Below are 26,489 nucleotides of genomic sequence, written 5' to 3' on the forward strand. Positions count from 1 at the left end.
TGAAGCCTGGACACTACTCAGAGGGGGAGCGTGTCTCCTGGAAAGAGATTTCACACAGTCCTGACAGCCCGTCAGATCACCTTGAAGGAGAGACTGCAGCTGAGGGAATGATGCTCGGTGATGGGCAGGACCACACCGTGGCCAGGACTGCTTGGGTGCACATTCTCCTTGCAATCTGCCCAAACCTAAACTTTGTACCAGGAGCCCAGAGGTGCCGTGAGGGAGGGGAGGCCACTGGGTCTCTTTATTTGATCTGCTTCCCAGCAGGGGCATTTTGAATGTATCTCTTTTTCCTGCTTCCCACTGTTACATGTCTGTTTAATTGGCCTATCGAGGGGGAGTGGCAGAGTGTAGGACCTAAGGCCTGCTAGGGAACAGGCTCTGCCCCTAACAACTCTGCTAATGAAGTATGTGGAGTAAATTTGTACCGAAGAGAAACTAGACTGTGGGTCAGCATCTCCTGGCTCACCATCCCCACGCCCTTTAAGATGCTGGGAAAAGCTCATTTCAGGGCAGCCTAGCCAGGGAGGAAGGGGCCAGAGGTGCAAAGCAGTAGGAGGCTGGGGTAGGGCTTGAACCAGCATCCTGCAGCTCATTTAACATCCCAGAGCATCCCTCCAGCTACCCCCTCTGTTCTCCTTATCACCCCAGCATTCATTTTAGCATTCTCTCTCTCTCTCTCTCTCTCTCTCTCTCTCCTCTCTCTCTCTCTCTCTCTCTCTCTCTCTCTCTCTCTCTCTCTCTCTCATCTTCTGCTTTATGTTGCTGGCCACTGAGGACGCAGATTTAAATCAAAAGTAAGAGGTTTAGATCATTCTGAAGAGCAGCTGGCAAGCCGCCGTGCCCGGACATCCCTTTCATTAGACTGCAGCCTGCCCTTCCCCGAGTAGCTCCGGAGCCTCGGCAGCCAGGGAGACCAGGGAGAGAGATGAGGCTGCCAGCGCACTGCCCAGAGGCCCAGAGCCCGCTGATGACATTGCATTATGAAAAAGCTGTAATAACGTTCCTCTCCTCAGCCTCCTCTTTAATCACCCAGGGGACACCGAAGGGACAGAGCTGGGGAATGGCTGTCTCTGAGACCGCTCTGCTCCCCTCTTGGCAAAGCTGGAGAGGGAGGGAGAGAAATCAGGCCAGAGGCAGGTTTGCTCTTTGTGGCAAAGTTTGATCCTTCATGTTAAGCGGCCATGCCGGCTCACAGGAGATCATCTGGAGTGGTCCAGAGCCCTCACCTAGGTTTGCAAGGCTCTGCTTCCTTCTGCCAGCCATTTGCAAACAATTCTTCCCTAATCCGGCACAGCCCCAGGGTCTCAGGGTGCTAGAGTATATGGGCTAGGGAAAGTTAAGTGGGGGGAAATGCTGTCATCCATGCTGGGTTAACACTTTCTAGTGTGGCTGCTTGGGGGTCACCTACCCTCTGTAAAGAAGCCCAGTAAACGGCTAGGGTAAACTCTGGTGGAAATCCGAACTTGGTCTGTTGTAGGGACCTAACAAGGAGGGACAAATGTTGAAGGTTCCCAGAGGAGATATTCCTACAATGTTCTTCTGCTTCATCTGTCTTTTGGACCACGTTAGGGTCTTACAGAAGTGGGTGACCCTCAACCTGTCTCCCAGTCTCTGAGGACTCAGAGGAAGGGTCTCACAGAGGAAAGGTCAAAACCTGCCAGGAAGGTACTGTGGGCCCTGCCTTCTCCCACGCCTGCTTGTCCTCCTGCATTTCTCTCTTTGTGTCGACAGTGATGGAGGGAGAAGCTATTGTAGAGATGGGCTAGGCTCTCACCAAATCCATTTCTACTTTGGATAATTTTTTTCTTGTAGACAGAAATTTCTTGCTTATAACTCTAGAGGCCAGAAGTCCAAGATCAAAGCGCTGTCAGGTTCTGTCTGGTGAAAGCCGACTCTTCATAAATGATGCAATGTGTCCTCACAGGGAGGAGGGGCCGAGCAGCCCCCACCCCAGGCTCCTCACTGTGTAGCCAAGGATGACCTAAAACTTCTGCTCTTCCTGCCTTTTCCCTCCAGATACCGAGATGTGAAGCCATTGGCCTTTTAGTGTGACCATGTGCCCATAACGCAGGAGTCTGCCATGATGCGCCTGGAGGTCAAAGGACAATTCTCTTTCCAGCTTTTCACATGTGGGGACTGAACTCGGGTCATCAGACTTGTGTGGCAAGCACCTTTACCCACTGAGCCATCCCATCAGACCCCTGTGACAGCCCTTTAAAGGGCTTTGGGAGTCATGTTTCAACCAATGAATTTGGAGAGAAGACACTCAGACCCAAGGAGCCATTGAAGGAACATAAATAAGAAATGAAAAGGCAGGATTCATAGACCAGAAAGAAAAAGAGAAAAAAAAAAAAAAAAAAAAAACAGGAGGAGGAGGAGAAGGAAAGGGGGAGGGGAAGAGCAGAGGAAAAACACAAGTTGGAAAGCCTTGATGGAAAAGTCAGGGGCAGAGCCTGTGAATCACCCTCTTCCTGCCCGGCTCATGTCAGTTCCTTGGCATCTAGGCAGGGCCTCATGACGAGTTCTTGCCCGTGGGCTGTGGGCGTGTCTGTGTGTCCTTCCTCCTGCAGCCTCACTTGCACCTGTCAACAGCAGCTGTCTGAACTGGATGACCACACAGGGGCTCTCCGATGACTGGACTGGAAGGTTAATCTGCTGAGCGTCATTGTTTATCACAATCCACTCTGACTAGAATCTGTGTGTTTCTCAACTCAGAAAGAGCAGAGCCACTAGTGTGAGGAGAGGGAGCTAGCCTTGGGCTATAATCAGATATTGGGGTCTTCCCTTGTGCTCTTGGCACCCCTGGCTTTGTTTCCCCATCACATGCTTGCCAGTCAACCTGGATGAAACACATACCCCGTTCACCACCTCTGAGACCCCATTCTTTCTCCAGGCACATCGTAGCCGCTGCCTCCAGGATCATACTTCACTGTTTCTGTAATTCCTGGTAATATCTGAACTGACAGCCTCCCCCTCCTCCCCTCCCCCAAACAGGAGTGAGGTCTCTATGTGGGCCTCAAATGTCCTATGACCTCATCAAGTTCGCAGGGATGCTCAGTGAGTTCACACACATCCTTGTCTGGGTTTCTAAACCAAACCCAGTTCTCTTCCTTTTTTTAAAACCGTGAACTACTTTCCCTCCAAAATGGAACTTGATGTGGGTCTTGAATGTGTGGGGAGGAAGAGGAGGAGGGGGAGGAGGAGGAGGAAGGACATGGCCAGCAGGAAGTTGTAAGAGGAGAGTGCTGAGGATAGTGAGTACCCCAGGGAACAGCTCATCAGTCCTCAGCTGAGAGAGGGTGGGGAGGGGAGCTGCTGTGGTACCAGAGAAAGCAGCCTTCAGGGATCTAATTGTCATTGGCAAATAGAGCCCTTCCATTTTCCTGCTGCAGGCACAGTGTATGCAAATCGATGACATCATTACCTTGGCCAAAGCTTTGGAAAGCTAACCTGCTTTGAAATCTGCATCCTTTCCTTTCTCTTTTGAGACAGACTCACTAGGTAGCCTTTGGCTGGCCTGGAACTCACTGTGTAGACCAGGCTGGCCCGACTTCACAGATATATACCACTGTGGGATATACCACTGCACTGGGTTCAACTAAACAGAGCTTTCCTTCTTCCCTTCTGCCACAGTAGATTTTTGGAAACATCACACTTATTATTGGATCCTACCGGTGCCTAAATTCTGTGCTCCAGGGGTTTCAGATGCTAGGCCCCTTCCTTCCTAGGCTTGCTTGTAGACACATGCAATTTTGTCCCCCCCCCCCCAGGGTCTCATACAGAGCAAGCTGGCCTGACGCTCACTCTGTAGTCAAAGATGACCTTGAACTCTGGATCCTCCCGCCTCCTTCTCTCCCAAATGCCAGACTAGGACTACAAGCACACACCCCCAGCTGCGCAGCCCCGGGGATGGACCTCTTGACTGGGAATCTAGGCAAGCTGGTTACCAACACAGTGTGCTCTCCTCACCCCCATGCAATATCTTCTCAAGCCCACTGCTACCGAGTTTCCTGAGGGACCATGGGAAACCGGTGAGCTGTTCTTGCTGTACGCGCCGGTTTCTCATAAATTGGAAGTACCGGGCAGCACGCTGATCGGAAAAAACAAACAAAAAGGATATTAAGGCACACCAGTAATCACTGGTGACCTCAGCAATTTTATTAACAAATTTATTTCCCTAATTGGGGAGCGCAGCGCAGCACCAAGCTCCAGGGCATTGTAATAAGTTTCCATGCTGCAGAAGAAGGAACTCATTAGAACTGTTTGCTCTGGTTTCCTATTTACTTGTGTCCACCACTCTTGTAAACATCATCCTGGGGTTCCTGGTCTTCTAGGTTCTCTGCTTCCGACCCCCCCACCCACACAAAATAATAAATAAACAGAAATGAAGAATACAGCCGACACTATTGTCTCCTCTGTGGGTGCATTCTGCCTCCAACAGAAGCTGTGTTTCCAGGTCAGGGACATCATGTGACCATGGTGTGGGAGACTTGTTAGTTCCACTAGGCCCTGAGAAGTCTGCAGGGACCCTTCCCCTCACATTTAACTAGGGGATCAGGATCGCTGGTGCCTGTCCCACCTATGACTTATCATAAGAGGTGGGAAGCATTAGCTCTGTCTGCCTGGGGAGGGGCCGATCCACACAGACAGAATATTCTTCGAGGCTTCTTCCAGGGTTTCCTCCCTCTTGGGGGTTGTGGGGTTGAGAACTGGGGGCTGACAACAGAGAGGCGGCCTGGAACGCAGGCACCCGGCAGCACCACCGCATTGCCAGTCTCTGACCCAGGCTGCACCCTCCTGTGCACTTGATGATGGTAGTTCTTTCACTAAGTGCTTCAAGAGGCCGCCCTGCACGCAGGCTGCCCGGTGGGGGGTGGCTGCCTGCAGAGCAGATTTCTGTAGCAATTGTCAAGGGCGCCTGCCATGCGTAGATATGGCTTTTAAAGGTAGATATGGTTATTACAAAGACTGGGGGCGGAGGAGTCTAGACTACCCTAGCTTGGGTCCCTTGGCGAAATTCTGCAGCCCAGAAAAATCCCAGAAAGTTCCAAGAAGCTTCATGCTCTCTCTTGGATATCTCGCAGAATCCCGATGAGGTTTTCCAGGCCGAAAATATAGCCAGGATCTGGTCCCTCGTAGGTGGTGTGCTCGTTCCAGGAGCCCTTGTAGGTCGTGTGAGCGAAGTCAATCATCCGGACATCGACTTTGGCAGGGTCACCGGAAGTGCTGCCGGAAGTGCTGCCTTGGGTGGTCTGAGGAGCGGGAGCCATCTGAGGGGGCTCCCCGTCATAGATTATGAGGAGGGAGCTGGAGTAGAAGCGGTAAGAACTCTGGCTCCTGATGACAGTGAGCAACGCCTGTAGCCTACGCAGGATGGGCTCGAGGAGCTCGGCGCGGAGGCGGATTCCATCATGGAGGAACTGAGAAAGGGCTTGCCTGAACCCCTCCACTGAGAGCTTCCGTCCAAAGTACTTGTCTTTGCAGAGAAAACTCTTCTTATCGGTTTGATAAACCTTAGGTTGGAAAAGAGAGAGCGAGAGAGAGAGAAAATATATGAAGGATTGTAAACTTAAAAAGAAGAGAAGGAAGAGGAAGAAGAGGAGGAGGAGAAAACGTCTGTGGGGGCTGGGGACTTGGCTCAGTTGACAGAAAGCTTGTCTAGCAAGATCAAATCTCTGTGTGCAAGCCCCAGGACTGTACAAACTGGGCACGAGGTGGTGCAAGCCTGTAAAACCAGCACATGAAAGGCACAGGCAGGAGAATTGGCAGTTCAAGGTCATCCTCAGCTACATAGTGAGTTCAAGGCCAGCCTGTGCTATGTGAGACCCTATTTCAAACCAAACCAAACCCATATTGCCTGTTCTACAGTGGCATCATAACAAGCCCTTCCCCCACCATATTATATGGAGTGATTTCCAGGCGATTTGGGACACAGCGGTCGAGAATCACAGGAGATGGTCTCTCATTATACTCCAGGATGTTTTATATTTTAAAATATTTAAAGCGTGCATATTTTAAAGTATTTTCTTTGCAGGTCTAGTCCCATCCCGAGGCCCAAAGATGCTTCACCCGCAAAGGTGACCCTCAGCGCATCACTCTGAGGTCTGGAGCTCCTCTCCTGTGAATTTCCGACATCAAACTTCCAAGTCGTGATTTAAATCTTGGCTTCTGGCCGTCTCCAGTTCAGATATTAGCAAACCCAAGCTGAAAAGCTGCAGCAGGAATCTGAAATCAGGCCGACGGACTCAGAGCCAGTTCGATTAAGTTCTCCTTCGACAAAGTTACTGAGTCTTTACCCCACCCCACAGATTTTAAGCATTCAGGGATGGCTCTTCCAGACAGTCAAGGTGAATTGTTCCGAGGTGAAGAAAACAGGCTAGCTCAGATATAGGTAGGACCTGCAGGCAGCCAGTACAGCAGAGAGGTCCTCAGCCTCCCTGTCCAGCAAATGGTTCTTCACCGCCTTTGCCATGTCATTCAAAGAGAACGGGCGGGAGAGGCTGAAGAGGGTACTATGGTGGCCACGCCCAATCCAGACAGCTCAGGGAGCAACGGAGACAAGCCTGCAGTTGCAACAGCCAAGGGGGACTTGGCACCCTGTAGACAGGACTGCCTGTAACTGGCTAACCCTGTTTGATGCCTGTCTTGCCTTTGTATTACATAACGTGTTTGTTTTGTTTTTAATCAGAAAGATATGATAAGCTTTCGGAAGGCTGGAGATGGGCTGCTAAATTAGCCTCTCTGTAAACACACGACAGGCGTCACTTTTTAGATAAATCAGATCGCTCGCAGAAGGCTGGAGGTCCGCAGAGAGATTCCTTTCACTCCACAAATCATCCCATTCTGTTCTCTCGAGAGTTGCATCCCAAGCCTTCCCGGAGACATCTGTGCGATGAATTAATGGACTCAACTTTCAGCTTCAAGGGGTGGCAGTTTCAATTAAGAAAAGCTATAAAGTGTGCAGTCAACGCAGAGTCTGGTTTTGTGTCGAGTAGATAGGCTGTTGGGGGAGCCTGCCAGTCTTATAAGAGCAGACAGCCTTATATGACAGCCCTGCCATAGTCTTATAAGAGCAGGGGTGTGGGAGCCAGGCAGTAAGGGAACAAGCCACCCCTGGGACTGGGTCCAGTGGCTTCCAACCTGCCCATTGGCTAACCAGACCAAGCAGCAAAAAGAAGCAGGACGGCTGGATGTAGAAGAGAGAGTAGCTGATGGGAACTCAGAAGAGCGGGCTGCTACACCACATCAGAAGGAGACAGGGCTGAGCTCCGTCACGCATGTGGGATAAGTGAGATACATCAGGTGTATCTCCTCAGCCCTTCTCCAACCCCAGCGTGGGGAGTTCCCTCAAGACCACTGCACAAAGTTTTAACTGTCCAAAATGGTAAGATTGAGCTTTGGACTATCCTCAAGGGTGCTCTGTAAACAAAACAAAATCAAACAAACAAACAAAAACCCAGCGTGTGGGTTGGGAGTGCAGCTCAGTGGTAAGTGTGCTTGTCTCCTCCGCCAAGGCCCTGGGTTCCTTCCCAGAACTACAAAACACAGCAAGAATAACACCATCAACGGCTGCAGTCTCAACCTTCAGGCGGCGGGAGCAGAAGTTCAGGAATCCCAGGTCACCGTTGGCTACATAAGGAGTCTGAAGTCAACCTGGGATGCTCGGAATCCTGCCTTCCAAACAAAACACCACCAGCTAGCACCCCAGACCAGAACACATATTTCCTCGACTGAGAAGCATCCTTCAGCTTCCTGTTGCTTCCTCATAGTAACGAGCTCCACAGGAAGGGAGGATATGGGCGGCAGGCATCCAGAGCTGCGAGGATGCCAGCCTCTGAGCCCTGCAGCCAGCCCTCAGCACCCACCTGCATGCCACAGATGCGTACTCCCAGGCAGGCCGAGGTACTCTGTGTGCACTTCTTCATGTGACGGGCCTTCTTCTCCTCGGACGCATCGTCCCCGTGCTGCCGGGTCCCCATCTTTAGATCCAAGACGCAGGGCTGCTTGTACTGTGACACCACATTTTCCAACAGCAAGAACCCTGGATACGCTAAGTCAAGGAAGGCTCTGAGGGCAACTAATGCTGCTGGAGCGGTCCCGGCTCCTTCCCTCCTGTTTCCCGTCTCACCCAGGAGCCTTGCTATTAAGGATGCAAGATGTCCTCTCTCGTGTGCCTTAATAAGTCCATTTATTTAGGGGGAGTTTACGAGAACCCTTTTTCCATTTTGCTCTGAGGTTGGAAATTTAAATGCAGGCATGAAATTCCTGGCAGGCCTTGCCCGATTTACATTTTATGGCAGAAAATCATAGGGCTGAGACCTCCAGACGCTGAATGGGCCCCGCACCTTCTGGGACAAGGGGTTGATGCTCGCCTCGGAGAAAAGTCCAAGAATATTAATTTCAGCAGAGTAATTATCCTTCTAAAGCTTCTTGGGGATTAGGGCGGCAGATGTATCGTAGTAAATACTACAAGAACAGCCACCATTTTCCCCCCCAGGGAGCACTCAGAGGGTGGAGGGGCCTAAGCTAACTGGCATGGGGGGGATAGGGGAGATTGGAGAAGTGGGGGGATGGGAGATGGGGGGCATTTTTGTTGTAGGGAAGGTCTGCCTCCCCTTAGGGTTTCTCTACAGTTCATGGGCTACAGGCAAAATCTGAAGGGAAGAGATGTAGCAATGGAGTGTGGGGACAGAGGGACTTCTCCCTGTCCCTATCTAGCCTTAGCAATGGATTCTCCTGTCTCCTGAGTAACCCAGCCCCTCTCTGGGTTACTTAGTCTTTCCTACACTGTTGAAGTGCCAGAGTCAGGCATGCCAGGGTCCAGCTTAGCCACCAGTGGGATGTCCCTGCTCTTTCTAAGTTTTCTTCTGAAGGGAATCTGATTCCCTCAAGAACCTGGACTTGTGGGTTCAAACCTTCAGATCACCCCCAGATCTGTTTCTCCCTCTCTATCTGTCTCCTTGACTGTTTGTGTGTACGTGTGCGCGTGTGTGTGTGTGTGTGTGTGTGTGTGTGTGTGTGTGTGTGTGTGCCATCTCTCCATCTATTTCTCCCCCTCTGTCTTCCTCTGTTCACACCTGCCCTAGGGGTTGTCTGCAGGTTTGAGGGTGGTCAGGATACGGTGATGCTTGTCCTCTGGGTACTGGGAACACAGGCGGGTCAGGTGGGCCTGGTGACAGTGTAGGCCCCACGGGTTAAAGCCCTTTCTCTCCACCTGGCTCCCATCTGCACTTTCCACTGTCGGGGAGGCCTGGGTGCTGAGGTGGCAGTCGGACCTCGGGAGCACCATGGCTGCGCTGTAGATGAGAGAAACAGTTGAGAACAATCCGACAGCAGTCGCTGGGTGTAAGAAGGGTGACTGTGGCTCATTGTTTGTGCTCTCTGGCATGGGCTTGGACAACAGCCACACAGACCACTGCATAGGACTCTCACCAAGCCACTAGAGACACCGCAGGGTCCTGACACCAGATCATGCCATGGCCAGGGCCCTTCAGGGCTTTTCTTAGATGTACTACCCACAAGGGCTGGAGTGATTTAGATCTACTCTTGCTATTAAGGTGTTAAAGGGATGACAACCCCACCTGGAACCTCAAGGGTCTGGGGTCTGGATTCATGCCCTGGTATGTGATATGTCCTTGAGACCTCACAGTGCCTTATAGAGTGTGCTCTGCATCTTGGCCCCAGCTGTGAAGGGACGGCCCTGCCTCCGAGCCAAGAGCTTAATTAGAACTGAGGCTCCTTGGGGAAGAGCAAAATTGTTACTGTATCAGCTCCTGCCTCCAGGGACTCTGGGAAAGGTCAGCGGACAGTATCAGAGCCTCCCAAGATCTCTCTGAGGTCCTTAGGCCCCCGAGGCTGTTTTGTCTCCTGGGACTCATTCACTCTCCTCATTCTTCCTCATGATCTCCTAAGAGCTGACTTCCAAGAGAAATTGGGCATACTTCCTCCCCATAAACTATTCCAAGGTTTCTGTCTGCATACTCTCCCCCAGAGACCTGCATGGTCTCAGTGAAGCAGGTATTTAATTAAACAAGCAGGTACCAGAGATCTGCTCTGGAGCACACGCCCTGCCTGTGTGTTAGCTGAGTCCATCCTCCCCCAAGAAGGAGGACAGAGGAGACGATCTGTCTCTTTCTTTGCAACAGCCTTTATCTGTTTCTAGACACTAACACTCACATGGAGTGGTTGGCCTTGGGCACAGTATAGTGCGTGCTGAGGGACAATCACCAGGCTTTCTCTCCCCCGCTCAGTAGTGCTCACCTCTCCTTCAGTGAGTGAGCCAGCTGGGCAAGGGGGCGGGGGCTGCTCTCGCTGCTGGTGCTCTGCTGAAGTGTCTGCCAGAGACCTACTGCTCTGGACTCTGGGGAGACCTGGAAAGCCTCCAGGTTCTCCTTCAGCGGGTTGGCAACCAGGCCAAGATGGCCTCTGCTGTCTCTCCGGAGATGCACTGTGATGGTACCTGCAAGGCACAGGAGGGAGGGGAGAGCACACTGGGTCATGGGTCATAGGTCGTAGGTCATGGGTCATAGGTCATGGGTCATGGGCCATAACTGTTGAGTTTGGTGGCCCTGGGCACCTCTTTCAAGGAAGAGTCAAGACTGATCCTGGTCCTGAATATGTCCCCAGTGCCTACCCTGGAGCTTGCCGAAATTAGCCTCAGGGTGACCCAGGATTGCTTCTTCGGCCCATCTCTACACTTTCTACATTGTTCTAGAATTAGACTCCCACCTTCCCGGCCACACCAGGGCCAACAATCCATCCACAGACAACCTGGGATACCTCAGAGTTGGTGCTCCATGAAGGCGGCTCCCTACATCCCCGCCTCCAGGGGGCACCACTGAGGGGAAGCCTGGCCCGTCCCTTTCCAATTCCTCTCTGCCTCCTCAGTCTCTAGCCTCTCACTTGTCTTCATCCAGCCAGCTTCTTCTAGAAGGCCTTCCTGAGGTAGCTGCTGGACTGGGGGTTCTGCCCTACATCAGTTGTCCCTCTGCCTTTCCCACCAGTACCCAGCCATCATTGTTGGCTATATATAGTAGCATAAGGAGATTTGGGATCGGTGTGCTTCTTAGGGAGAATTCTAGAGCAGTGGTTCTCAACCTACGGGTCACGACCCCTTTGGGGTCACAAATCAGATATCCTGCATATCAGATATTTACATTATGATTCATAATGGTAGCAAAATCGTAGTTATGAAGTAGCAACAAAATGACTTTATGGTGGTGGGGAGTCACCACAGCATTAGGAAGACTGAGAACCACTGGCTCCCTAACACGTGGTACCTTTTACCACCATGGCTGGTAAAGCAGGAAAGTCGCAGGCTGTGTAGACGAGGGCCTCCCCTGAGTACATCTAACACACCCTCTGTATTCTCCTTGGTACTTTGGTGGGACACGGAACTACGGATGAGGGGCATTTAGCACTGCATGGTCACCTTGTGGAGCCCTTGTCACAGTGGAGGAGCCTAGCTTCCCTCTGTGGTACCTGGCCTTGCATTCTTTGAGGACAGGGCACCGGTGGCATCTTCCTCCCTTCTTGGCTTCAACCTCTTCTCAGCTTCTCCACCTGCCTGGGGCTGAGGAGCTGACTTCCTGCAGTGCCCTGAAGCCTTCCTGCGCTCTACCTATTCCTGTGGCCCTGGCCAGTGGGGCTCTCATGTAGGTGGGAGGGTAAGGGTAGGACGGTACTTATTCAGCTGTCTCTGCCGTTGTCACGTTGCTATGGGTGGGTCAGGCGCTGCAGTGTTACAGTGGGGTCTCTTCCCCCTCCTGCCCTGCACACTTGAAGTGGTTACAGTTTTCAGTGCACATTCATGCCTGCCTGAATTTCTGCAGAGTCCCTTACAAAAACTCTCTTGACCATGTTTCCTACTGACGGGGATGAAGGGAGGGGGGTTGTTTAAAGTGTTTGTCTTCTTCCCAGGCTCCTCAGTTACCGCCCCCGTATGAGTACTACTCTGCAGAGCACAGGGAAGGCCCCGATCTTCCTAAATCCCTGCCCAGCCCCTGGAGGCTGTCAGTATGGACCCTCATTCCGAAGGGTGGCTCTCCAGAGTCGACTATACCTAGCCCAGTGGGATCCCTGGGCAAGTTCTGTCATCTCGGATTCCTAGTGGCCTAATTCTGCAGCCGGGGAGGGACATTCAGTTCTCTCAGACTCCTGAGAAATCTGCTTCTCCTCCACCCTCCCGGGCCCCTGTGTCCTGAAGATACCAAGGCAGTTGTAAACAACGCTGTTGGTGTCTGCGTTTATCTGACACCAGCATTCATCCTGAACCACGCAGGTCAGATTTGTTCATTCCGTGCCTGGGAGACCAGCTAGGGATGGTTCCTCATCTCTCCTGGATGGTGGAGTCTGAGCCAAGGTCACACAACCAGGGTGAGATGGAGCCACCTAGCACGTGGTTGCTAAGGAAAGGACACATGCTGTAACACATTTCTCAGGACTCCATGGAAAAGTCTGACACAATCAGGCTGTGTTTACCCACGCATGCAAGTGGGATGTTCCTGCTGTGTTCCCATCAACACTGGCTCTGGCCGGTCTGTTCTGTGGAGGGGACAGAGAGGCCCCGAGTCGAGCCCTCAGGAGAGCATCATCGTCTCAGAGGGCTGGGGCATGGCCTTTGCGTTCCCAGCCCTGAGTCCTTGGGCAAGAACCTTCCAGCTCCCAACATGAGTCCTCTATGACAAAAGGAGAGCCCTAGCTACCCCTGTGCCCGTCCTAGAGAGAGTCTGTGCCCTTCCAGCTGCTTGGTGGGTCTGGGAAGCTCCGCGAGCCAAAAGCAATACCTATTAGGGTCTTTTAAAGTTCACATTCCCATCTGGCAGCCCGCGGCCTTTTCTACTTGAGGGCCCATGGTGACATGGTTGCCAGAAAACACAGTTCTTGGCAGCTTGTGCCCAGAAGGCCTCCCTGGAGAGACAAGAAATGTGACCTTCCCCATTGCTTCCGGCTCCCTTCCTGTCTGAGCTCATGGGTTCTGAGTGCCCACGGAAAGGCCGGTGAGGGGAGGTGCAATTAACCCATAACTGGTATAACCCGAAAGTCATTTCCACTTCTCATACAGCCCGAGCTTCCAGCTCAGCGTCCCTGCGGCTGTCTCTCCACCTCTGACAGGCTCCTGTGACCTCCCTCTCTCCTCTCTCACCCAGCCCTTCCCTGGAGCTGGCCCACTGAGATATCCCTTGTGAACTGTGTGGAGCTGCCTGCCCTTGACCCAGGAGAAGGCAGACTCTCTGGTGCTTGGGTTGTGCTGAAGGGTCAGGAACCATTGTGTCTACGGCTCTTAGACTGGAGGCCTGAGATCTGTTGCCGAGGTCCTACTGGGAGCCTCAGGGCTTGTTATAGCTTGTCCCATGAATCTCAGCCTGAAAATGTGCCATCTGGGCAGACAGAGTGCTCACTGCCATGATTGGCATGCCCGGAGCATCTCAGCGATTTTGGTTTGACCAAACAGCTTCCCGAGCCTTGGCAGAAATTGTACCATGTGTTTATTTTAAGCTTATGAGAACATTCACCGCTGCCATCTGTAATATGAATCTGGCCAAACCCCTCACCAATGGAGGCCGACCTCCTGTCCTCATTCACCCAAGGCTGAGTGAGAGGCAGGGGGCTCAGCCTCAAGACAACCATACTAGGAATCCAGCTAAGGTCTAGAGCAAGCTCCCTCCTGGGACGGACCCTAAACGGACACTCCAGGTATCTCCGTGGAGTGAGTGAACCGGGCCAAGAACCCACTGAGCTAGACATCCTGGGCCCGCCTCTTCTGCTATGCAGCCTCAGGCAAGCTGGATTTCCTCATCTGTCTCCAAGGTTATGAAGGTTCAGGCTTCTGAGAGGAGTTATGAGGCTTATGTAAGGGGGGGTGGTAGGAGCCTCTTGAGATGGCCCAGAGCAAGTACAGGGGACTACCCACTATGAATTCTTACTGGTTAAAGCCAGCCACCTCCATTACTGCCCCCTGCTAGTACCCAAGAGTGAGTGGGACTGTCCCGCTGGGTTCTGGGTCTTCTTACACTCCAGCTCTGCTTTGCCAAGCCCTCTCAGGGGTAGTCCTCCATTATCGGGGTAGTCCTCCATTATCCTAGGGAGTCAGGAGGTTCCCGGCTCCAGCTGCTCCACTATTTACATGGTTTAGAAACACTATTTGTAAGACATCCCAAAGGCAAGGCTGACCTAGACCCTGTGGCGTGGACCATCCATTTAGCTACAACCCCTCGACTCGAGGTGCAGGCAGCCCCCCTCAGAGCGGGAGAGTCTGACCCACAACTTTTCTGCTCCCTGATAGTGGGACTGAATGTATCCAGGAGAAAACATCTTTTGATTTTTCAGTTTTGATCTTTTCCTGGACTAGTGATACGTGACACAAGCCTCTCAGGACACCAGATAGAGGCTGTCACCTCCAATTGATTCCAAGGGCATACTACATGCTAAGTTAGGGTATGAGGTAGACTCTATTAAATGGATTTTTTATTTATGATATTTTTAACTTACAATGATTATTTGTGGCTGTAAGCCTTTTTCTAAGAAGGGAGCTTCTATAATTGGAGTTAGCAGAGACCAGAGAGGCATCCCCAGGAAGTAGAGTTCTGTCTGGATAGGTGTCCAGTACCTGAGGGTACCCTGTCATCCTCAGCAGACCATAGGCCTGTGTAGACAGGACATAGAGTCTGGGTGAGGTGGGGGTCTCCTACAGAACCAAGCAATACCTCCCCCCTCTGCCTGGGGCAGACCCCCACAGTCTTTTTCAGCTCTAAAGCACTGCAGAGCAAGAGTGGATCATTGCCAGCATGCTCCTGCCTCACACAAGAACCTGCCACCCTTTGCTATGTTGAGTTCAGTTACAGAAGGACAGACATTAATTCCACTGGGTTCTCTGACAAGACAAACAGTGACTAGCCAGGCAGCACTGGCCTGTGGCTTTGGAAGACTGTGGGGGAAGGCAGCCAACTCTCCTGCCCCCCAGGACATCATAGAGGCTCTGAAGTCACACCCAGGCCCAGGGTGTGGTCACGCCTAGCAGCCCTCATTCACGTCCATGACCAGTGTGAAAGCTGAGTCTGAGCCAGGACCCTGGGTTCTGACTGACAGGTCCAATGGAGTCCAGGAGCTCCGATAAAACTCACACTCAGAAACACCAGCTCAGACGCATCTGGTCTTCTAGCTGTCCAGGCCGCCGAACACAACCGGTTTTTTTAGTTCCCCACCCCTGAATTTGCTAACTAGCCAAGGGCGACCTTGAACTTCTGATCCTCCTGCCTCTACCTCTTGAGAAAGACTATTACAGGAATGAACTGAAGATGGAACCAGGGCTTCACGCATGCTAGGCAGGTACTCTGCTGAGGACCCAGGCACATTCCTGGCTCCCCACAGTGGGTTTCTGATGGGCTAACTTGAGCGTCACAGTGGCTGTCCCTGCAGACCCTTTAGCAGAACTGAGGTTCTTTACAGAGGGCCCGTCCTCCAGGTGTCCACTCAGTTCTGTGTTGCCACCTGGCCGTCAACGCTGTAGGACCTCGTTTACCTGTCCCTAAGTGCGGACCAGACTCCTACCCTTGTATCTGGGCAGGAAGTGGGTATTCTGGACTCCTAATTGAGTCCTGGCCCAGATTCCCCATGTCCCGTCTGCCCTGGGTCTCCAGAGGGAGGTCCAGGAAGCCTCGCTTGGTGCTGCGTCTAGCCACACCCACTGTGCTGCCAAACCACAGAGTAGGACACTATCCCCTCAGGACACAGTGGGGCTAGGCATCCTTGACACCACTGCTAATTCTTCAAAGCTGAGTAGCCCGAGCTATCTCCAAAGCCATTAACCCTCACGATCGGGAAGCCTGCACAGTGACATACCGGCACAGCACAGTGACACCGGGTGCCGGAAAGACACCCCATGCCCGGTGACAGCATCTGGGAGGGCAGCCGAGCCGACCCGCCCCTGTCCCCACTCACCTTTGTACTGCGGAGTGAAGCGCCTCATGGCCAGTGGCAAGGACTCGTAGAATTCCTGTTCTTGGGAGACAAGGGGCTTGCATACTGTGTAGGCGTCGTATTGCAGCACGCTCAGGTGCCCCCCGACCTGGTGTAGGAAGGGCTCCAGCGGCACACCCACGCCGGTCTTCCCCTTGTCCGAGCTGTGCAGCACCACCATGGTACCACCCAGCCCTCCCAGGGAAGGCAAGAGGGAAAAGCTGCTCTCTCTCTCTCTCTCTCTCTCTCTCTTGCCTTTACAACTGTCCCAGCACAAGTGATTCCTGGCAGCCCACTTCCCTGGGGAAAAAAAAGTAAAGGAAAAGAGAAATTATATGAAGAAAGATGTATGCTACGTGTGTGTGCTGGTGTGTGTGCTGGTGTGTGTGCTAGTGTGTGTGTGTGCTGGTGTGTGTGTGCTGGTGTGTGTGTGCTGGTGTGTGTGTGCTGGTGTGTGTGTGCTGGTGTGTGTGCTGGTGTGTGTGCTGGTGTGTGTGTGCTGGTGTGTGTGTGCTGGTGTGTGTGCTGGTGTGTGTGTGTGCTGGTGTGTGTGTGTGCTGGTGTGTGTGTGCTGGTGTGTGTGTGCTGGTGTGTGTGTGTGTGCTGGTGTGTGTGTGCTGATGTGTGTGCTGGTGTGTGTGTGCTGGTGTGTGTGTTCTGGTTGGTGTGTGTGCTGGTGTGTGTGTGCTGGTGTGTGTGTGTGCTGGTTGGTGTGTGTGCTGGTGTGTGTGTGCTGGTGTGTGTGTGTGCTGGTGTGTGTGTGTGCTGGTGTATTGCCACTTGGCTCTAAAACAAGACACCAATAGGTGTGCTCTGCTTCTGAAATGATTTTCTTTATGAGTAACAGGCTGTGACCTTTTGGATTTGAGTAACAAAACTTTTAAACTCTCAAGCAACCTATACAAGAGCGAGCTTCCAGGGCCAGGGTCTAGTCCCGACTTCTCCTGCCGCGTTGCCTCTGTCTCCTTCTGAGAACACCCATCTCTACCCAGGGAGAAGCAAGCAGAGTGGCTGGGTCCCCACTGTCCGGCAGGGCTGGTTTATTTCTGTAGATCAGAGCTACGCCCCAGCAATTGGTGGTATTTTTTTTTTATGACTCCCATATATGGCTGCTGTGAGGCCTTGACAGGTTATTGAAGCCGCCCAGGCCTCAGTTTCTCTACCCAGTAGACCAGGATGTAGAGTCAGGCACAGAATTAAGGCAAGGGTACAGAAAGTCCCCTGAGCCCAGCGCCACCACCTCCTCTGAGCTCCTTAAGGTAGGCTTGCCTGACTTAGAACAAACCCTGCAACTCTGGAAAACCAGTTTCTAAAGTCATTCTGACTCTCAGAAGAGTGTCAAGGAGTCGGTGAGAAAGGCTCTTCTGGAGTGTTTGTCCCATCTGAGAGGACATTCCCACAGCAGGGCCCTCACCACAAGTTATTAATACCTCTCCCTCTGCTGGACTCCTGGCTACCATATGACTGGAAGCACTGGGCATCATTAACCCTCTAATTGACCTTCACTGCAGGCACTGGGCATGGCTGGCTGGCTCTGCACACAGCAGTGCCCATCACCTTGTTGGGGACCTAAGCTTACAGAGGCCTGGACTGCCAGCATGCCACAGGATGGAAAGTCCAAGTCTGGCCTATCCCTGTCCTCACACGGGGTCCCCAAACCAGCCCATGTCCTTAAGGTCACAGTGTATACCTGTTGGAGACGGAAGGGATGTTGGCCCTGCCTGGCATCTGTGCATTTGCTTAGGATTTTGGGGTGGCTGGTGAGGTATGGGGGGGGGAGGGAAGGGCAAAAGCCTGAAGTCAGGAAACCCATAGGGCCATTTTTGAATCCCTGTCCTGAGTTGAAGAGAGGCCACTAGTGTGTGGGAGGGGCCTGGGGGGCAGGTCCGGGGCAGGTCATGGGGCCGGTATCTTTTAGGATCCTTGAGAATCTGGGAGTATGTGTGGACAGACAAGAAAATGAGACCCAGACCACATGGCCCAAGGTAGTTCAGCCCCATAACTTGCAAGTCAGCCTGTGGAGATTCACCCTGTCCCCAGGCAGTGGCACCTGTGGTAACTAGAGGAATGGCTGGTCTGCAAAGTTCATTTATAGCCACTCCTGGAAGGAGGCTAGGCTCCCGTCTCGCACTGGTCTCCCTGGGGCCAGCCCCACACTTGCCAGGCATGGCTCTCAGATGCCAGTTTGAGCCTGTTTGACCCTGCCAATGCACACTGCCTTGTTCCACGCAGTCCCTCTTACTGCCACACACGTAGCTGTGTGTCATATAACACTTTGAATGCTTTAGGTAGACAGTCTAAGCTTTACAATGACCCTCCAAGGTCATGGAGCTGTCAGCTCACCTTCTGGCTGAGGAAACAGAAGAACAGAGAGGCCAAGAGGGCTTCCTGAGTGCACCAGCTAGTAGGAGGAGGACGGGGATTTGAACCAAGGCCTGTTAGGCTAGCCTGCGCTCAGCAGCTCCCAGCTTGCTGGGAGGCCAGGAGGTCCGTTATCTACCTTACAAGGCAGAAAACAGCCACAAAGAGAGACTGGGATGTGGTCAGAGTCACCTACCTGTAAGACACAGGTGGTTCTGGGACAAGCTTTACTGTCCCCCAATCCTAGATGGTCCCTGCCCCTCACTGAGTGACTATGTCTGTCCCAGCGGGGTACTTGGAACGAGGGGAGAACCATTAGTCACCAGAGGACAGGCAGGGCTGTGGAGAGCTTCCTGGCCAGTCTGGCAGCACCGTCTGAGGAGTGTGTCCCTGTCAGAGGTGATTCCTTCCTCCCTGCTGGGAACTAGAGTCTGGTCCTCCTCCCCTGTCCTCTCAGAGGTGAGATGCTCAGGCCTGGCTACACCTACTCTGGAAGTATATTCCTCAGAGCGGTCCCTGCACTTGGGAGCAGAGCTCCAGCCCTGAAGCTGGGCTTGATGGCTGGGTAAACTTGCTCTTGCAGGCCTCAGGTTCTAGCCTCTGAGGGTCTTTGTGTTCATAGGATGGATACGTAGGATGAGGCAGATGGCGGGAGAGGGGGAATCAGATGCAGAATGGGCTCAGAGGTGGCACTGTGGCTTTCTGTACTGACCTTGGGTTCCTGAGGAGTCTGGGTTTTTTTTTTTTTTTTTTTTTTTGCTCCCTTTGTATGTGGCCTGCAACCCTGTGGGTTTGAGGTGGAGGTGGTGGTGGCTTCCATTCTCGAACCCTTCTCCTAGAAGTCCCAGGCAATAGCCCTAGTTGCCTGGGTCTTGCATTCAGGCCCATAGTCCCTAATCTTGAGTCTGGAGCCTCAGCTCTGCCAGGAGCACCATTTTCCCTCCCCCAACTCCAGCTCACGGAGGCTGAGGCTGAGCTGCTAATAGAAGTTTTACTGTCCACTGCTGTGGCCTTGTCACAGGTTCAGGGGACAGCGTGCACACACAAGACTCCTCCACATGGGGGTCAGTGCATGGGTGACTCTCCAGATGACTGGTCAGCTGGGGTTCCAGAAAGGCAAGTGAGGTGCCTGCCAGAGGGCACACCCCCATTCTGACACATTGACAGGAGACCCTTGGGTGCTTTGGAAAGAGTTTTCTAGCCCACACCTCTTTCTCAATCCCCTAGGAGTTGTGGAAACGCCCCTCATCATGAAAGGGCTCAGCAAATAGCTGTCCCTTGTCCCAGGGAGTAGACAGAGGGCCCCATTCCTGCTCCCTCCTGCCTGTGGCTGGGTCATGTCCTCATGAAGTAGCACCGGGCCCCACTCCAGCAGCCTCTGCGGCTAACTCGGGCCTCTGGGGTGCGGCTGTGGGGCCGGTGGTGAGTAAGGCCATGAGCTGGCCACATCAGGACAAGCCCTTCCCTGCAGCTTTATGAGGGCCTGAGTGGCAGCCAGCCTGGCTCTGTTGGGTTGGGGGACACTCCCTGCTCTGAAAGGAGGGGAGCCCAGCATTTCCGGAGCATGCAGGAGCATTGTAATGACTGTTGCACAGATTAATTCAAAGGCACTTATGGGATTCCTAGAGGTTTTCGTTCCTTTTTTTCCCCTCTCCCAATCAACAGATACTAACAGACTAATGAGTACTGAATGCTTACTGGGAGGAAAAAAAATATGTGCTGGGAAGGGTGGGAGTGAACCAGACCCCGCTCCCCGCACATCCTTGGGACATCACAGAGAATCCTACTTATTTGTATAGTTAGTAATGGGGGTCCTTATGGAAGGGCTGGGGGGAGGCGGCTCTGCTTTGGGCTGAAGTTGAGGTATCCTAAGAAGTGACCAGGAGCAAGGGAGAAGTTGGCTTAGCCTCGGAGAGCTTGGAGAAGACCTGCTCAGGGCCTGTAGGTAAAAGGAGGCAGAAGACAGGGCAGAAGCCCAGCCTTCCCTGCTAGGGACGGGGAGCAGGGAGTGGGGGAGGGGTGGGAAAGGGGATGGCTCGGTTAGTGCAGCAGAAGCTTTAGCATCTGACTTTAGATCACGCAGGGGAAGAGCAGACACGCTACAGTGGTACACCCCTGGGACCCCAGCCTCTGGAGGCAGAGACAGAGGGGTTCCTGAAGCTTAGCCAAACTGGATATTCGACAGAGATCTTGTCTCAAAAAAATAAAGTAGCTGCTAGCCATGGTAGCGCACATCTTAAGTCCCAACTCGGAGGAGACAGAGGCAGTGGGTCTCTGAGTTCAAGGCCAGCCTGTTCTACAGAGAGTTCTAGGTCAGAGAGACCCAGTCTCAAAATGAAAACATAGGAGCTAGAAAGATCGTTCACTGGTGAGAAACTCTTGCTGCTCTTGTAGAGGACCAGGGTTCGGCTCCCGGCACCTAAATGGTAGTGCCCAACGATCTAGAACTCTGCCTTTGAAGATCGGATGATCTTTTTCTGAGTGCTGCTGGTACCAGGAACACACACAGTACACATATGTACACACACGGCACACACATGTAAAACCCTCATCTTTAAAATTTTTGGGTTTTTTTTGAGACCTACTCATAATTTTAAATTAAAAAAATAAGGTGGAGAGGTAATTAATTGTGGTACACATCTAACATCGACCTCTAGTGCACACACACACACACACACACACACACACACACACACACAAGCTCAATGGGCCTCAGTACAGCCTGGGAAGAGATAGTCCCCACTCAAATTATAGAGATACAGAAACCTTCAGAGAGAACATATCCTGAAAAACCTCAGGTGTCCGGGGGAAGGGCATTCTGGGCAGGACATTATTAAGAAAGAGACAGCGGCAAGGCACAGCATGCCACACAATTCAAAAGCTGAGTGGTTTATGGTCTGCCCTCTCGTCTCCAAAGCTCTCAGGTACATTTCATAGGCCTCTCTGAGCCAGGCGATCGGGGACAAGTACCATTCAATGTGCTTGTGATGCCTGAGGGAGAATCTTTTTAATCTATTAGAGATGAGAGGACCCGAAACCCATTTAAAACCGCTTAGGTGGTAATGGGCAGGGGAGAGTCAGAGTTCCCCACGCGGCTGAGGGCTGTGCATTATCTGGGTCCATCCAGGCTGCAAAGGCAGAGGTTTGTGTTTCCAGAAGGAGTTAATGGTGTTTGTAAGTCCATTCTAGAAGAATCCAGGAGCCCTAGGCCTGCCTCTCCTGCCCGGATCTCTGGCTGGCTGGGATCAATAGCTCTGGGGGACTGCACACATCACCTTCCTGGCTGTGGCTGATGGATGTGCCTTCAGCGAACATCTATTTCCCAGGCAAGCTTTCCAGGCTCTTGGGGCCACACTCCACACCCCTCAGCCCAGAAACGTATTTCCATACCAATCTCTTTCTTTGAGAGGGGATTTCCCCCTCTTTTCCTCTTAATGTTTAAAAATCTCCCAACATTCCTTCGGCTCAAGAACCAAATACAATTTTAATACCATGATTATTAGTTCGGGAGCCCTTCAGCCACTGACAAATGTACTCGGCACACATGCAATGTTCTGAGCCTGCTGCTGAGGCAGGGGGAAGGCTGACTGATGGAGACTAGCACCCTAGAAGGGCTGCTCTGCAGAAGCAAGGCTGACACACTGTCCCCCACTGACTCCCTTCCCAGCAGGCTTTGCTGCCCCATGACCTCTAAGTGGTATCCAGGACCTCGGATGTTGTTAACTATGACCTCTGGGCATGATGTCCTGCCCCAGGCTGTAACCCCTCCTCCATGCCTGGTGCCTTTCTTTACATGGCAGGATTGGCTCCTGACCTTGGGCAAGAGGTCTGTGTGCTGGAGACCTGGGTTTGCCAGCGGCTAACATGGCAAGTTATGGTAGAGACAGCAACAGATTTCTTTCTGCTGTTGCTTATTTGGGTTTGTTTGGTTTTGGTTTGGAGGCAGGGTCTCTGGGCCAGGCTGGTTTTGAACCCACGATCTCCCTGATTTCTTTTAATTTTCCTGCTTTCAGGATATGTACCGTTCAGTGTCCTCGTGATGCCTGAGAAAGAATCTTTTCAGTCTGTTAGAGATGAGAGGACCTGAACCCTTCTTAAAAGGGCATAGGTGGTAATGGGCAAGGGAGCTTCAGATGCTGGGAATACAGGGTGTGTCACTGTGCCCAGTTTATGCAGTGCTGGGGACAGGGCTCTAGGCTTTGTGAATGTCAGACAAGTTCTCTGTCAGTGGAACCACATTTCCCAATCTCCAGCAAGTTTTAAAGGAGAGAACACAAGAATTAGGCAGAGAGTGCATGTGTGTGTCCATGTCTGTGTGTGTGTCCATGTCTCTGTGTGTGTCCATGTCTGTGTGTGTGTCTATGTATGTGTGTGTGTGTGTGTGTGTGTGTGTGTTCGCAGGCATGTGCTGCATACTTAGTGTTCTTATGTTCTTTCGCACCCCAGCCCCTTGCACTACCCATTTCTGGAATGACTGTGTTAGGGAGACTTCCCAGCTCACCCTTCCCCGGCAGAGGGCAGCAGTACACGTGTGGATGATGCCAGGAATATCCAGGAGGGATTAACACTGTCTGAAGGCTAAAGCCGGCAGCCCCTCCACATCTAACGACCAGTGGGCATATTCCTGGAACACCCGAGTTTGCCCAGACCTGTCCCCAAGTGCAGAGCCCACAGCTGCAGTTCTCCTGCCCCATCAGGAATGTCTTTAGGAAGCCCTGAAGTCATCAAGGCTGGGTTCCGTCCCCTGCTTCAGCAGGGACAGGGGCCGACACAGGCTGAGGAATGGCTGTGCACACAGGCAGGTGCCCTGGACCACACAGGAGCAGAATGCCATCGGGCAACGCAGGCCAACACAACACCCACGCGCACGCACACCTCACACTCCACACTCGCACCTCCCCCAGCAGCCTGCAGGTTTCCTTCCGTAACAACCAATGTTCATAAAGTTTATTGCTGCTCCCTCAGCTGATAGTGAACAAGACAGCAACCATAAGGATTTCTGCCTGGCAAGGATTTATTCAAGTGCCTGTGCAGAGTAGGAGGGGCTGCTGCTGGCCCCAGAATGCAGCCAAGAAAAGGGTGCCAGAGCCAGAATGCACTGGGGCAGAGGAGGGTTCTTGGTTTCCCGACAGAACACGGTTGATCTAGATTCAGGGAACCCCCACGGGAGGGACTCCAGCTTCAGACTCCCCATCTATATCAAGAACCATCTGCCCCAGCCATATCCTTTCTGTCCTGTGGGTCAACAGTAAGCACCTTCAGTTCAACGGGTGTGTATGGGGAAGTCAGGGGCTGCAGGCAGGACCTCTGGACACCGAGAGGAACCTTAAAGGTGGGATTGGCTCTTGGTCTAACAAAGCTTTAGTTAAATCAATAGCCTGATCCAGGTGCAGATGTGGCTCTGGTCGGAAGGATCACGATTCTGGGGTTCTGTCAGAACCTAGTGAGGTGTGTGGTGAAGGGAAGAGGTCTGAGCTGCTCATAAATGACTTCAGATTCCTTATGTCTATGTGTAGCTTCTGGAGGAAGTGTGGCAAGATTCAAGGCCAGCCTGGGTTATGTGAGACCCTATTCCAAAGGGGTGGGGCTGGGTCCCCCTCCCATAACTCCATGTATGAACCCTGAGATCATAGGGCTGGCTCAGACTCAGGTCTTGGGGTCACCTGCAGGACTGAGGTCTTCAAGGTTCTGCCTAGGGCAGCGGAGAACATTAGTCTTGGTTCATGTCTCCCGTGAATGATTCTCAGTGGCATCCGTCCACCAACTATCCCTTCTCCAGGGTGTCCCTGCACCCAACCCTAAGACACTGCTCACAGATACTGATGTCACCCAACCCCCATGGTTTCATCCAGGAAGAAGGGTGGGGCTGATGGGACAGGACATCCTGATCCCTGGCTCAGGAGTGGACTTTCCCTGGATGCCTGCCTCTGGGAAGCTTTCACCTAGTCTGAAGGGAAGCAGCTGGCTCCAGGCCTTCACTCATAACCCACAGCCACAGCTGCAGACCTGGCTCGCCCACGTGTGGGCCAGGGGGAGCGCGTTAGTGCACCCTGAAAGAGGGAGAGAGGGTCATGCTAAGGAGACCAGAAGAAATGAAAAATGGAATATTCCTACATCTCTAAATTGCTGCTGTCCCAGCCCCTCCCCACCTTAGCCTGCACAATCATGCACACACACACACACACACACACACACACACACACGAATTCCAAGTCACAAGTCACAGGCACCTCCAACAGGTCTATATCCTCTATCAATCCCACCAGCATGTAGGGAGGCGACCCCGTAATGGGATCGGGCCTATGGCCTTGACACCCTCTGTCCCTCACCCTGGCACCATCAAGGGCTCAGCAAGACAGTTCTTCCCCATCCTTTATGAGGACTGCACTCACCAGAGCCTCCTCCTGGGGGTGTCAGGGAGTGCGCAGTAGGGGCTCTTGTCTCTCAGTGCCCTCCTTCGTCTGAAGCATGGGAAGAGGCCTGACCCAGCTCAGTGCTCTCCACTGGGGCCCCCGGGTGGAGCTTCCTGTCCAGAACTAGGCTGTCTCAGTGGCCTGTGTAGGGGAAGCCACCTGATCCTCTGGGGCTGGGATGCCCAGCTGTCAGCTGGTGTCCACAGCTCTGGAGCAGGGCCAGGGATCTGGGAGGGAGGGGGAAGAGGAGAGAGAAAAGAGGAGGGGGCAGGGACTAGGAAGAGGGAAAAAGTTTGGGGAGGAGGAAGTAGGGGAGAAAATTCAGCTCAGCTATCTTGAAGTGTGTGACTGGTTCTGAACTCTAGGTGCTAATCCTACACTGATTATTTATTTAGAAAATCATTTTTGAATATACATACACACACACACACACACACACACACACACACACACACACACACACACACACACACATAATATATAACAACTTGTCCGCATGGGTTGTCTTCTCCATGTGGGTTTCCGGGATAGAGGTCTGGAGCCAGGGCTGGCAACACATGCCCTTACCCGAGGAGCCCTCTCATTTGTCCTTCATTTATTTGATGCTGGGGTAGAACCCAGGGTCTCACACACAGAGAGCTTGCAGTCCTACTAAGCACCTGCAGACCTACTGATCCCACCCCCAGTCTTCTCTGTTTTCTTTTCTATCCCTGTTTAGAAGGAAGGACAAGACTGGGCTAGACCATGTCCTCTCTTCCACTTGGCACCCCTGCCCCAACTCCCAGCTACCCCAGGTAGATTGCTCCGGGGATCTCAGGCCCGGGGAAGGCCATCCCTCATCCAATCAGCAAGTGCTTGCCCGGAACAGTTGTTGAGGCCCTGCGGTACCCAGATTCTCCCCACAGAGGAGCCTGTCAGAACAGAAGGAGGCTCAGTCAAACAAAGGGAGCCAAGGTTAGACCTAGAAAGTGACCACCTGACACCGGAAGGAGGAAACAAGCAACAGGAAGAGGAGGGAAGAAAATGGCTGCAGCTGAAAGAAGACTGAAGAGGCTCAGTGGTTAGAGCATCGGCTGCTCTTCCAGAGGCCTAGAGTTCAATTCCAAGCAACGACATGGTGACTCACAACCATCTGTAATGGGATCTGGTGCCCTCTTCTGGTGTCCGAAGACAGCTACAGTGTATTCACATACATGAAAGAAGAAGACTGAAGGCCCAGACAGGACAGGGTGGTTGGCAGGGAGGAGCCAAGAGGACCAGGAGTGATGGGAACTGGGCAGGAGCCCAAGCCTGAACCAAGGAACTAGAACACAATACATCCGGGAAGTCAGCCTCAGGTTTGCAGTTGCAGGCTGGCTGTGCTTTGAAGAGAACACACAGGGGGCCTTCGAACGCCTCCAGAGGGATGGTGGGAGGGAAGATAAGCTGAGGAGACTTGGTGAGGTCTAGTGGGCATCTAGTCAGGAAGAGATGGTGTGGGGGTAAAAGACAGACATCAGGTCTAGATGGCCTCGGGTCAGTCTTGGCGTCTGTCCTTCAGGTTGCTCCAGCTGTGCCTCTCTCAAGGCCTGGCTGGCAAATGTCTGACTCTGACACATGGCAACAAAGGCCCGAGTTGCAGAGGCGCTGGGGCAGCTGAGGGAACTTTCCCACCGTTACACAGGCCCCCTTCTGCAGCCTTCCCCACACCGGACAGGACACAGGGCGAGCCCCACCACAAACGTTCCCCGGAGCTATCAGTGAACCCTGGCTGAA

General features: G+C 52.8%; 1 protein-coding gene across 1 annotated transcript; it reads right to left on the bottom strand.

Annotated features, from left to right (window-relative positions):
* Nucleotides 1-4,120: 4,120 nt before the first annotated feature.
* Nucleotides 4,121-24,865, bottom strand: IP6K3 (inositol hexakisphosphate kinase 3). Its single transcript, XM_080938003.1, has 6 exons — nt 24,714-24,865; nt 15,943-16,260; nt 10,264-10,462; nt 9,124-9,299; nt 7,869-8,044; nt 4,121-5,516 (listed from the first exon to the last, which is right to left on the bottom strand). Exons 2-6 carry the CDS (start codon nt 16,139-16,141, stop codon nt 5,061-5,063), a joined length of 1,206 nt encoding a protein of 401 aa, XP_080794129.1. The 5' UTR covers nt 16,142-16,260; nt 24,714-24,865; the 3' UTR covers nt 4,121-5,060.
* Nucleotides 24,866-26,489: the final 1,624 nt, after the last annotated feature.

This window comes from Micromys minutus (assembly GCF_963924665.1).
Source record: "Micromys minutus genome assembly, chromosome: 25".
NCBI classification, from domain to species: domain Eukaryota; kingdom Metazoa; phylum Chordata; class Mammalia; order Rodentia; family Muridae; genus Micromys; species Micromys minutus.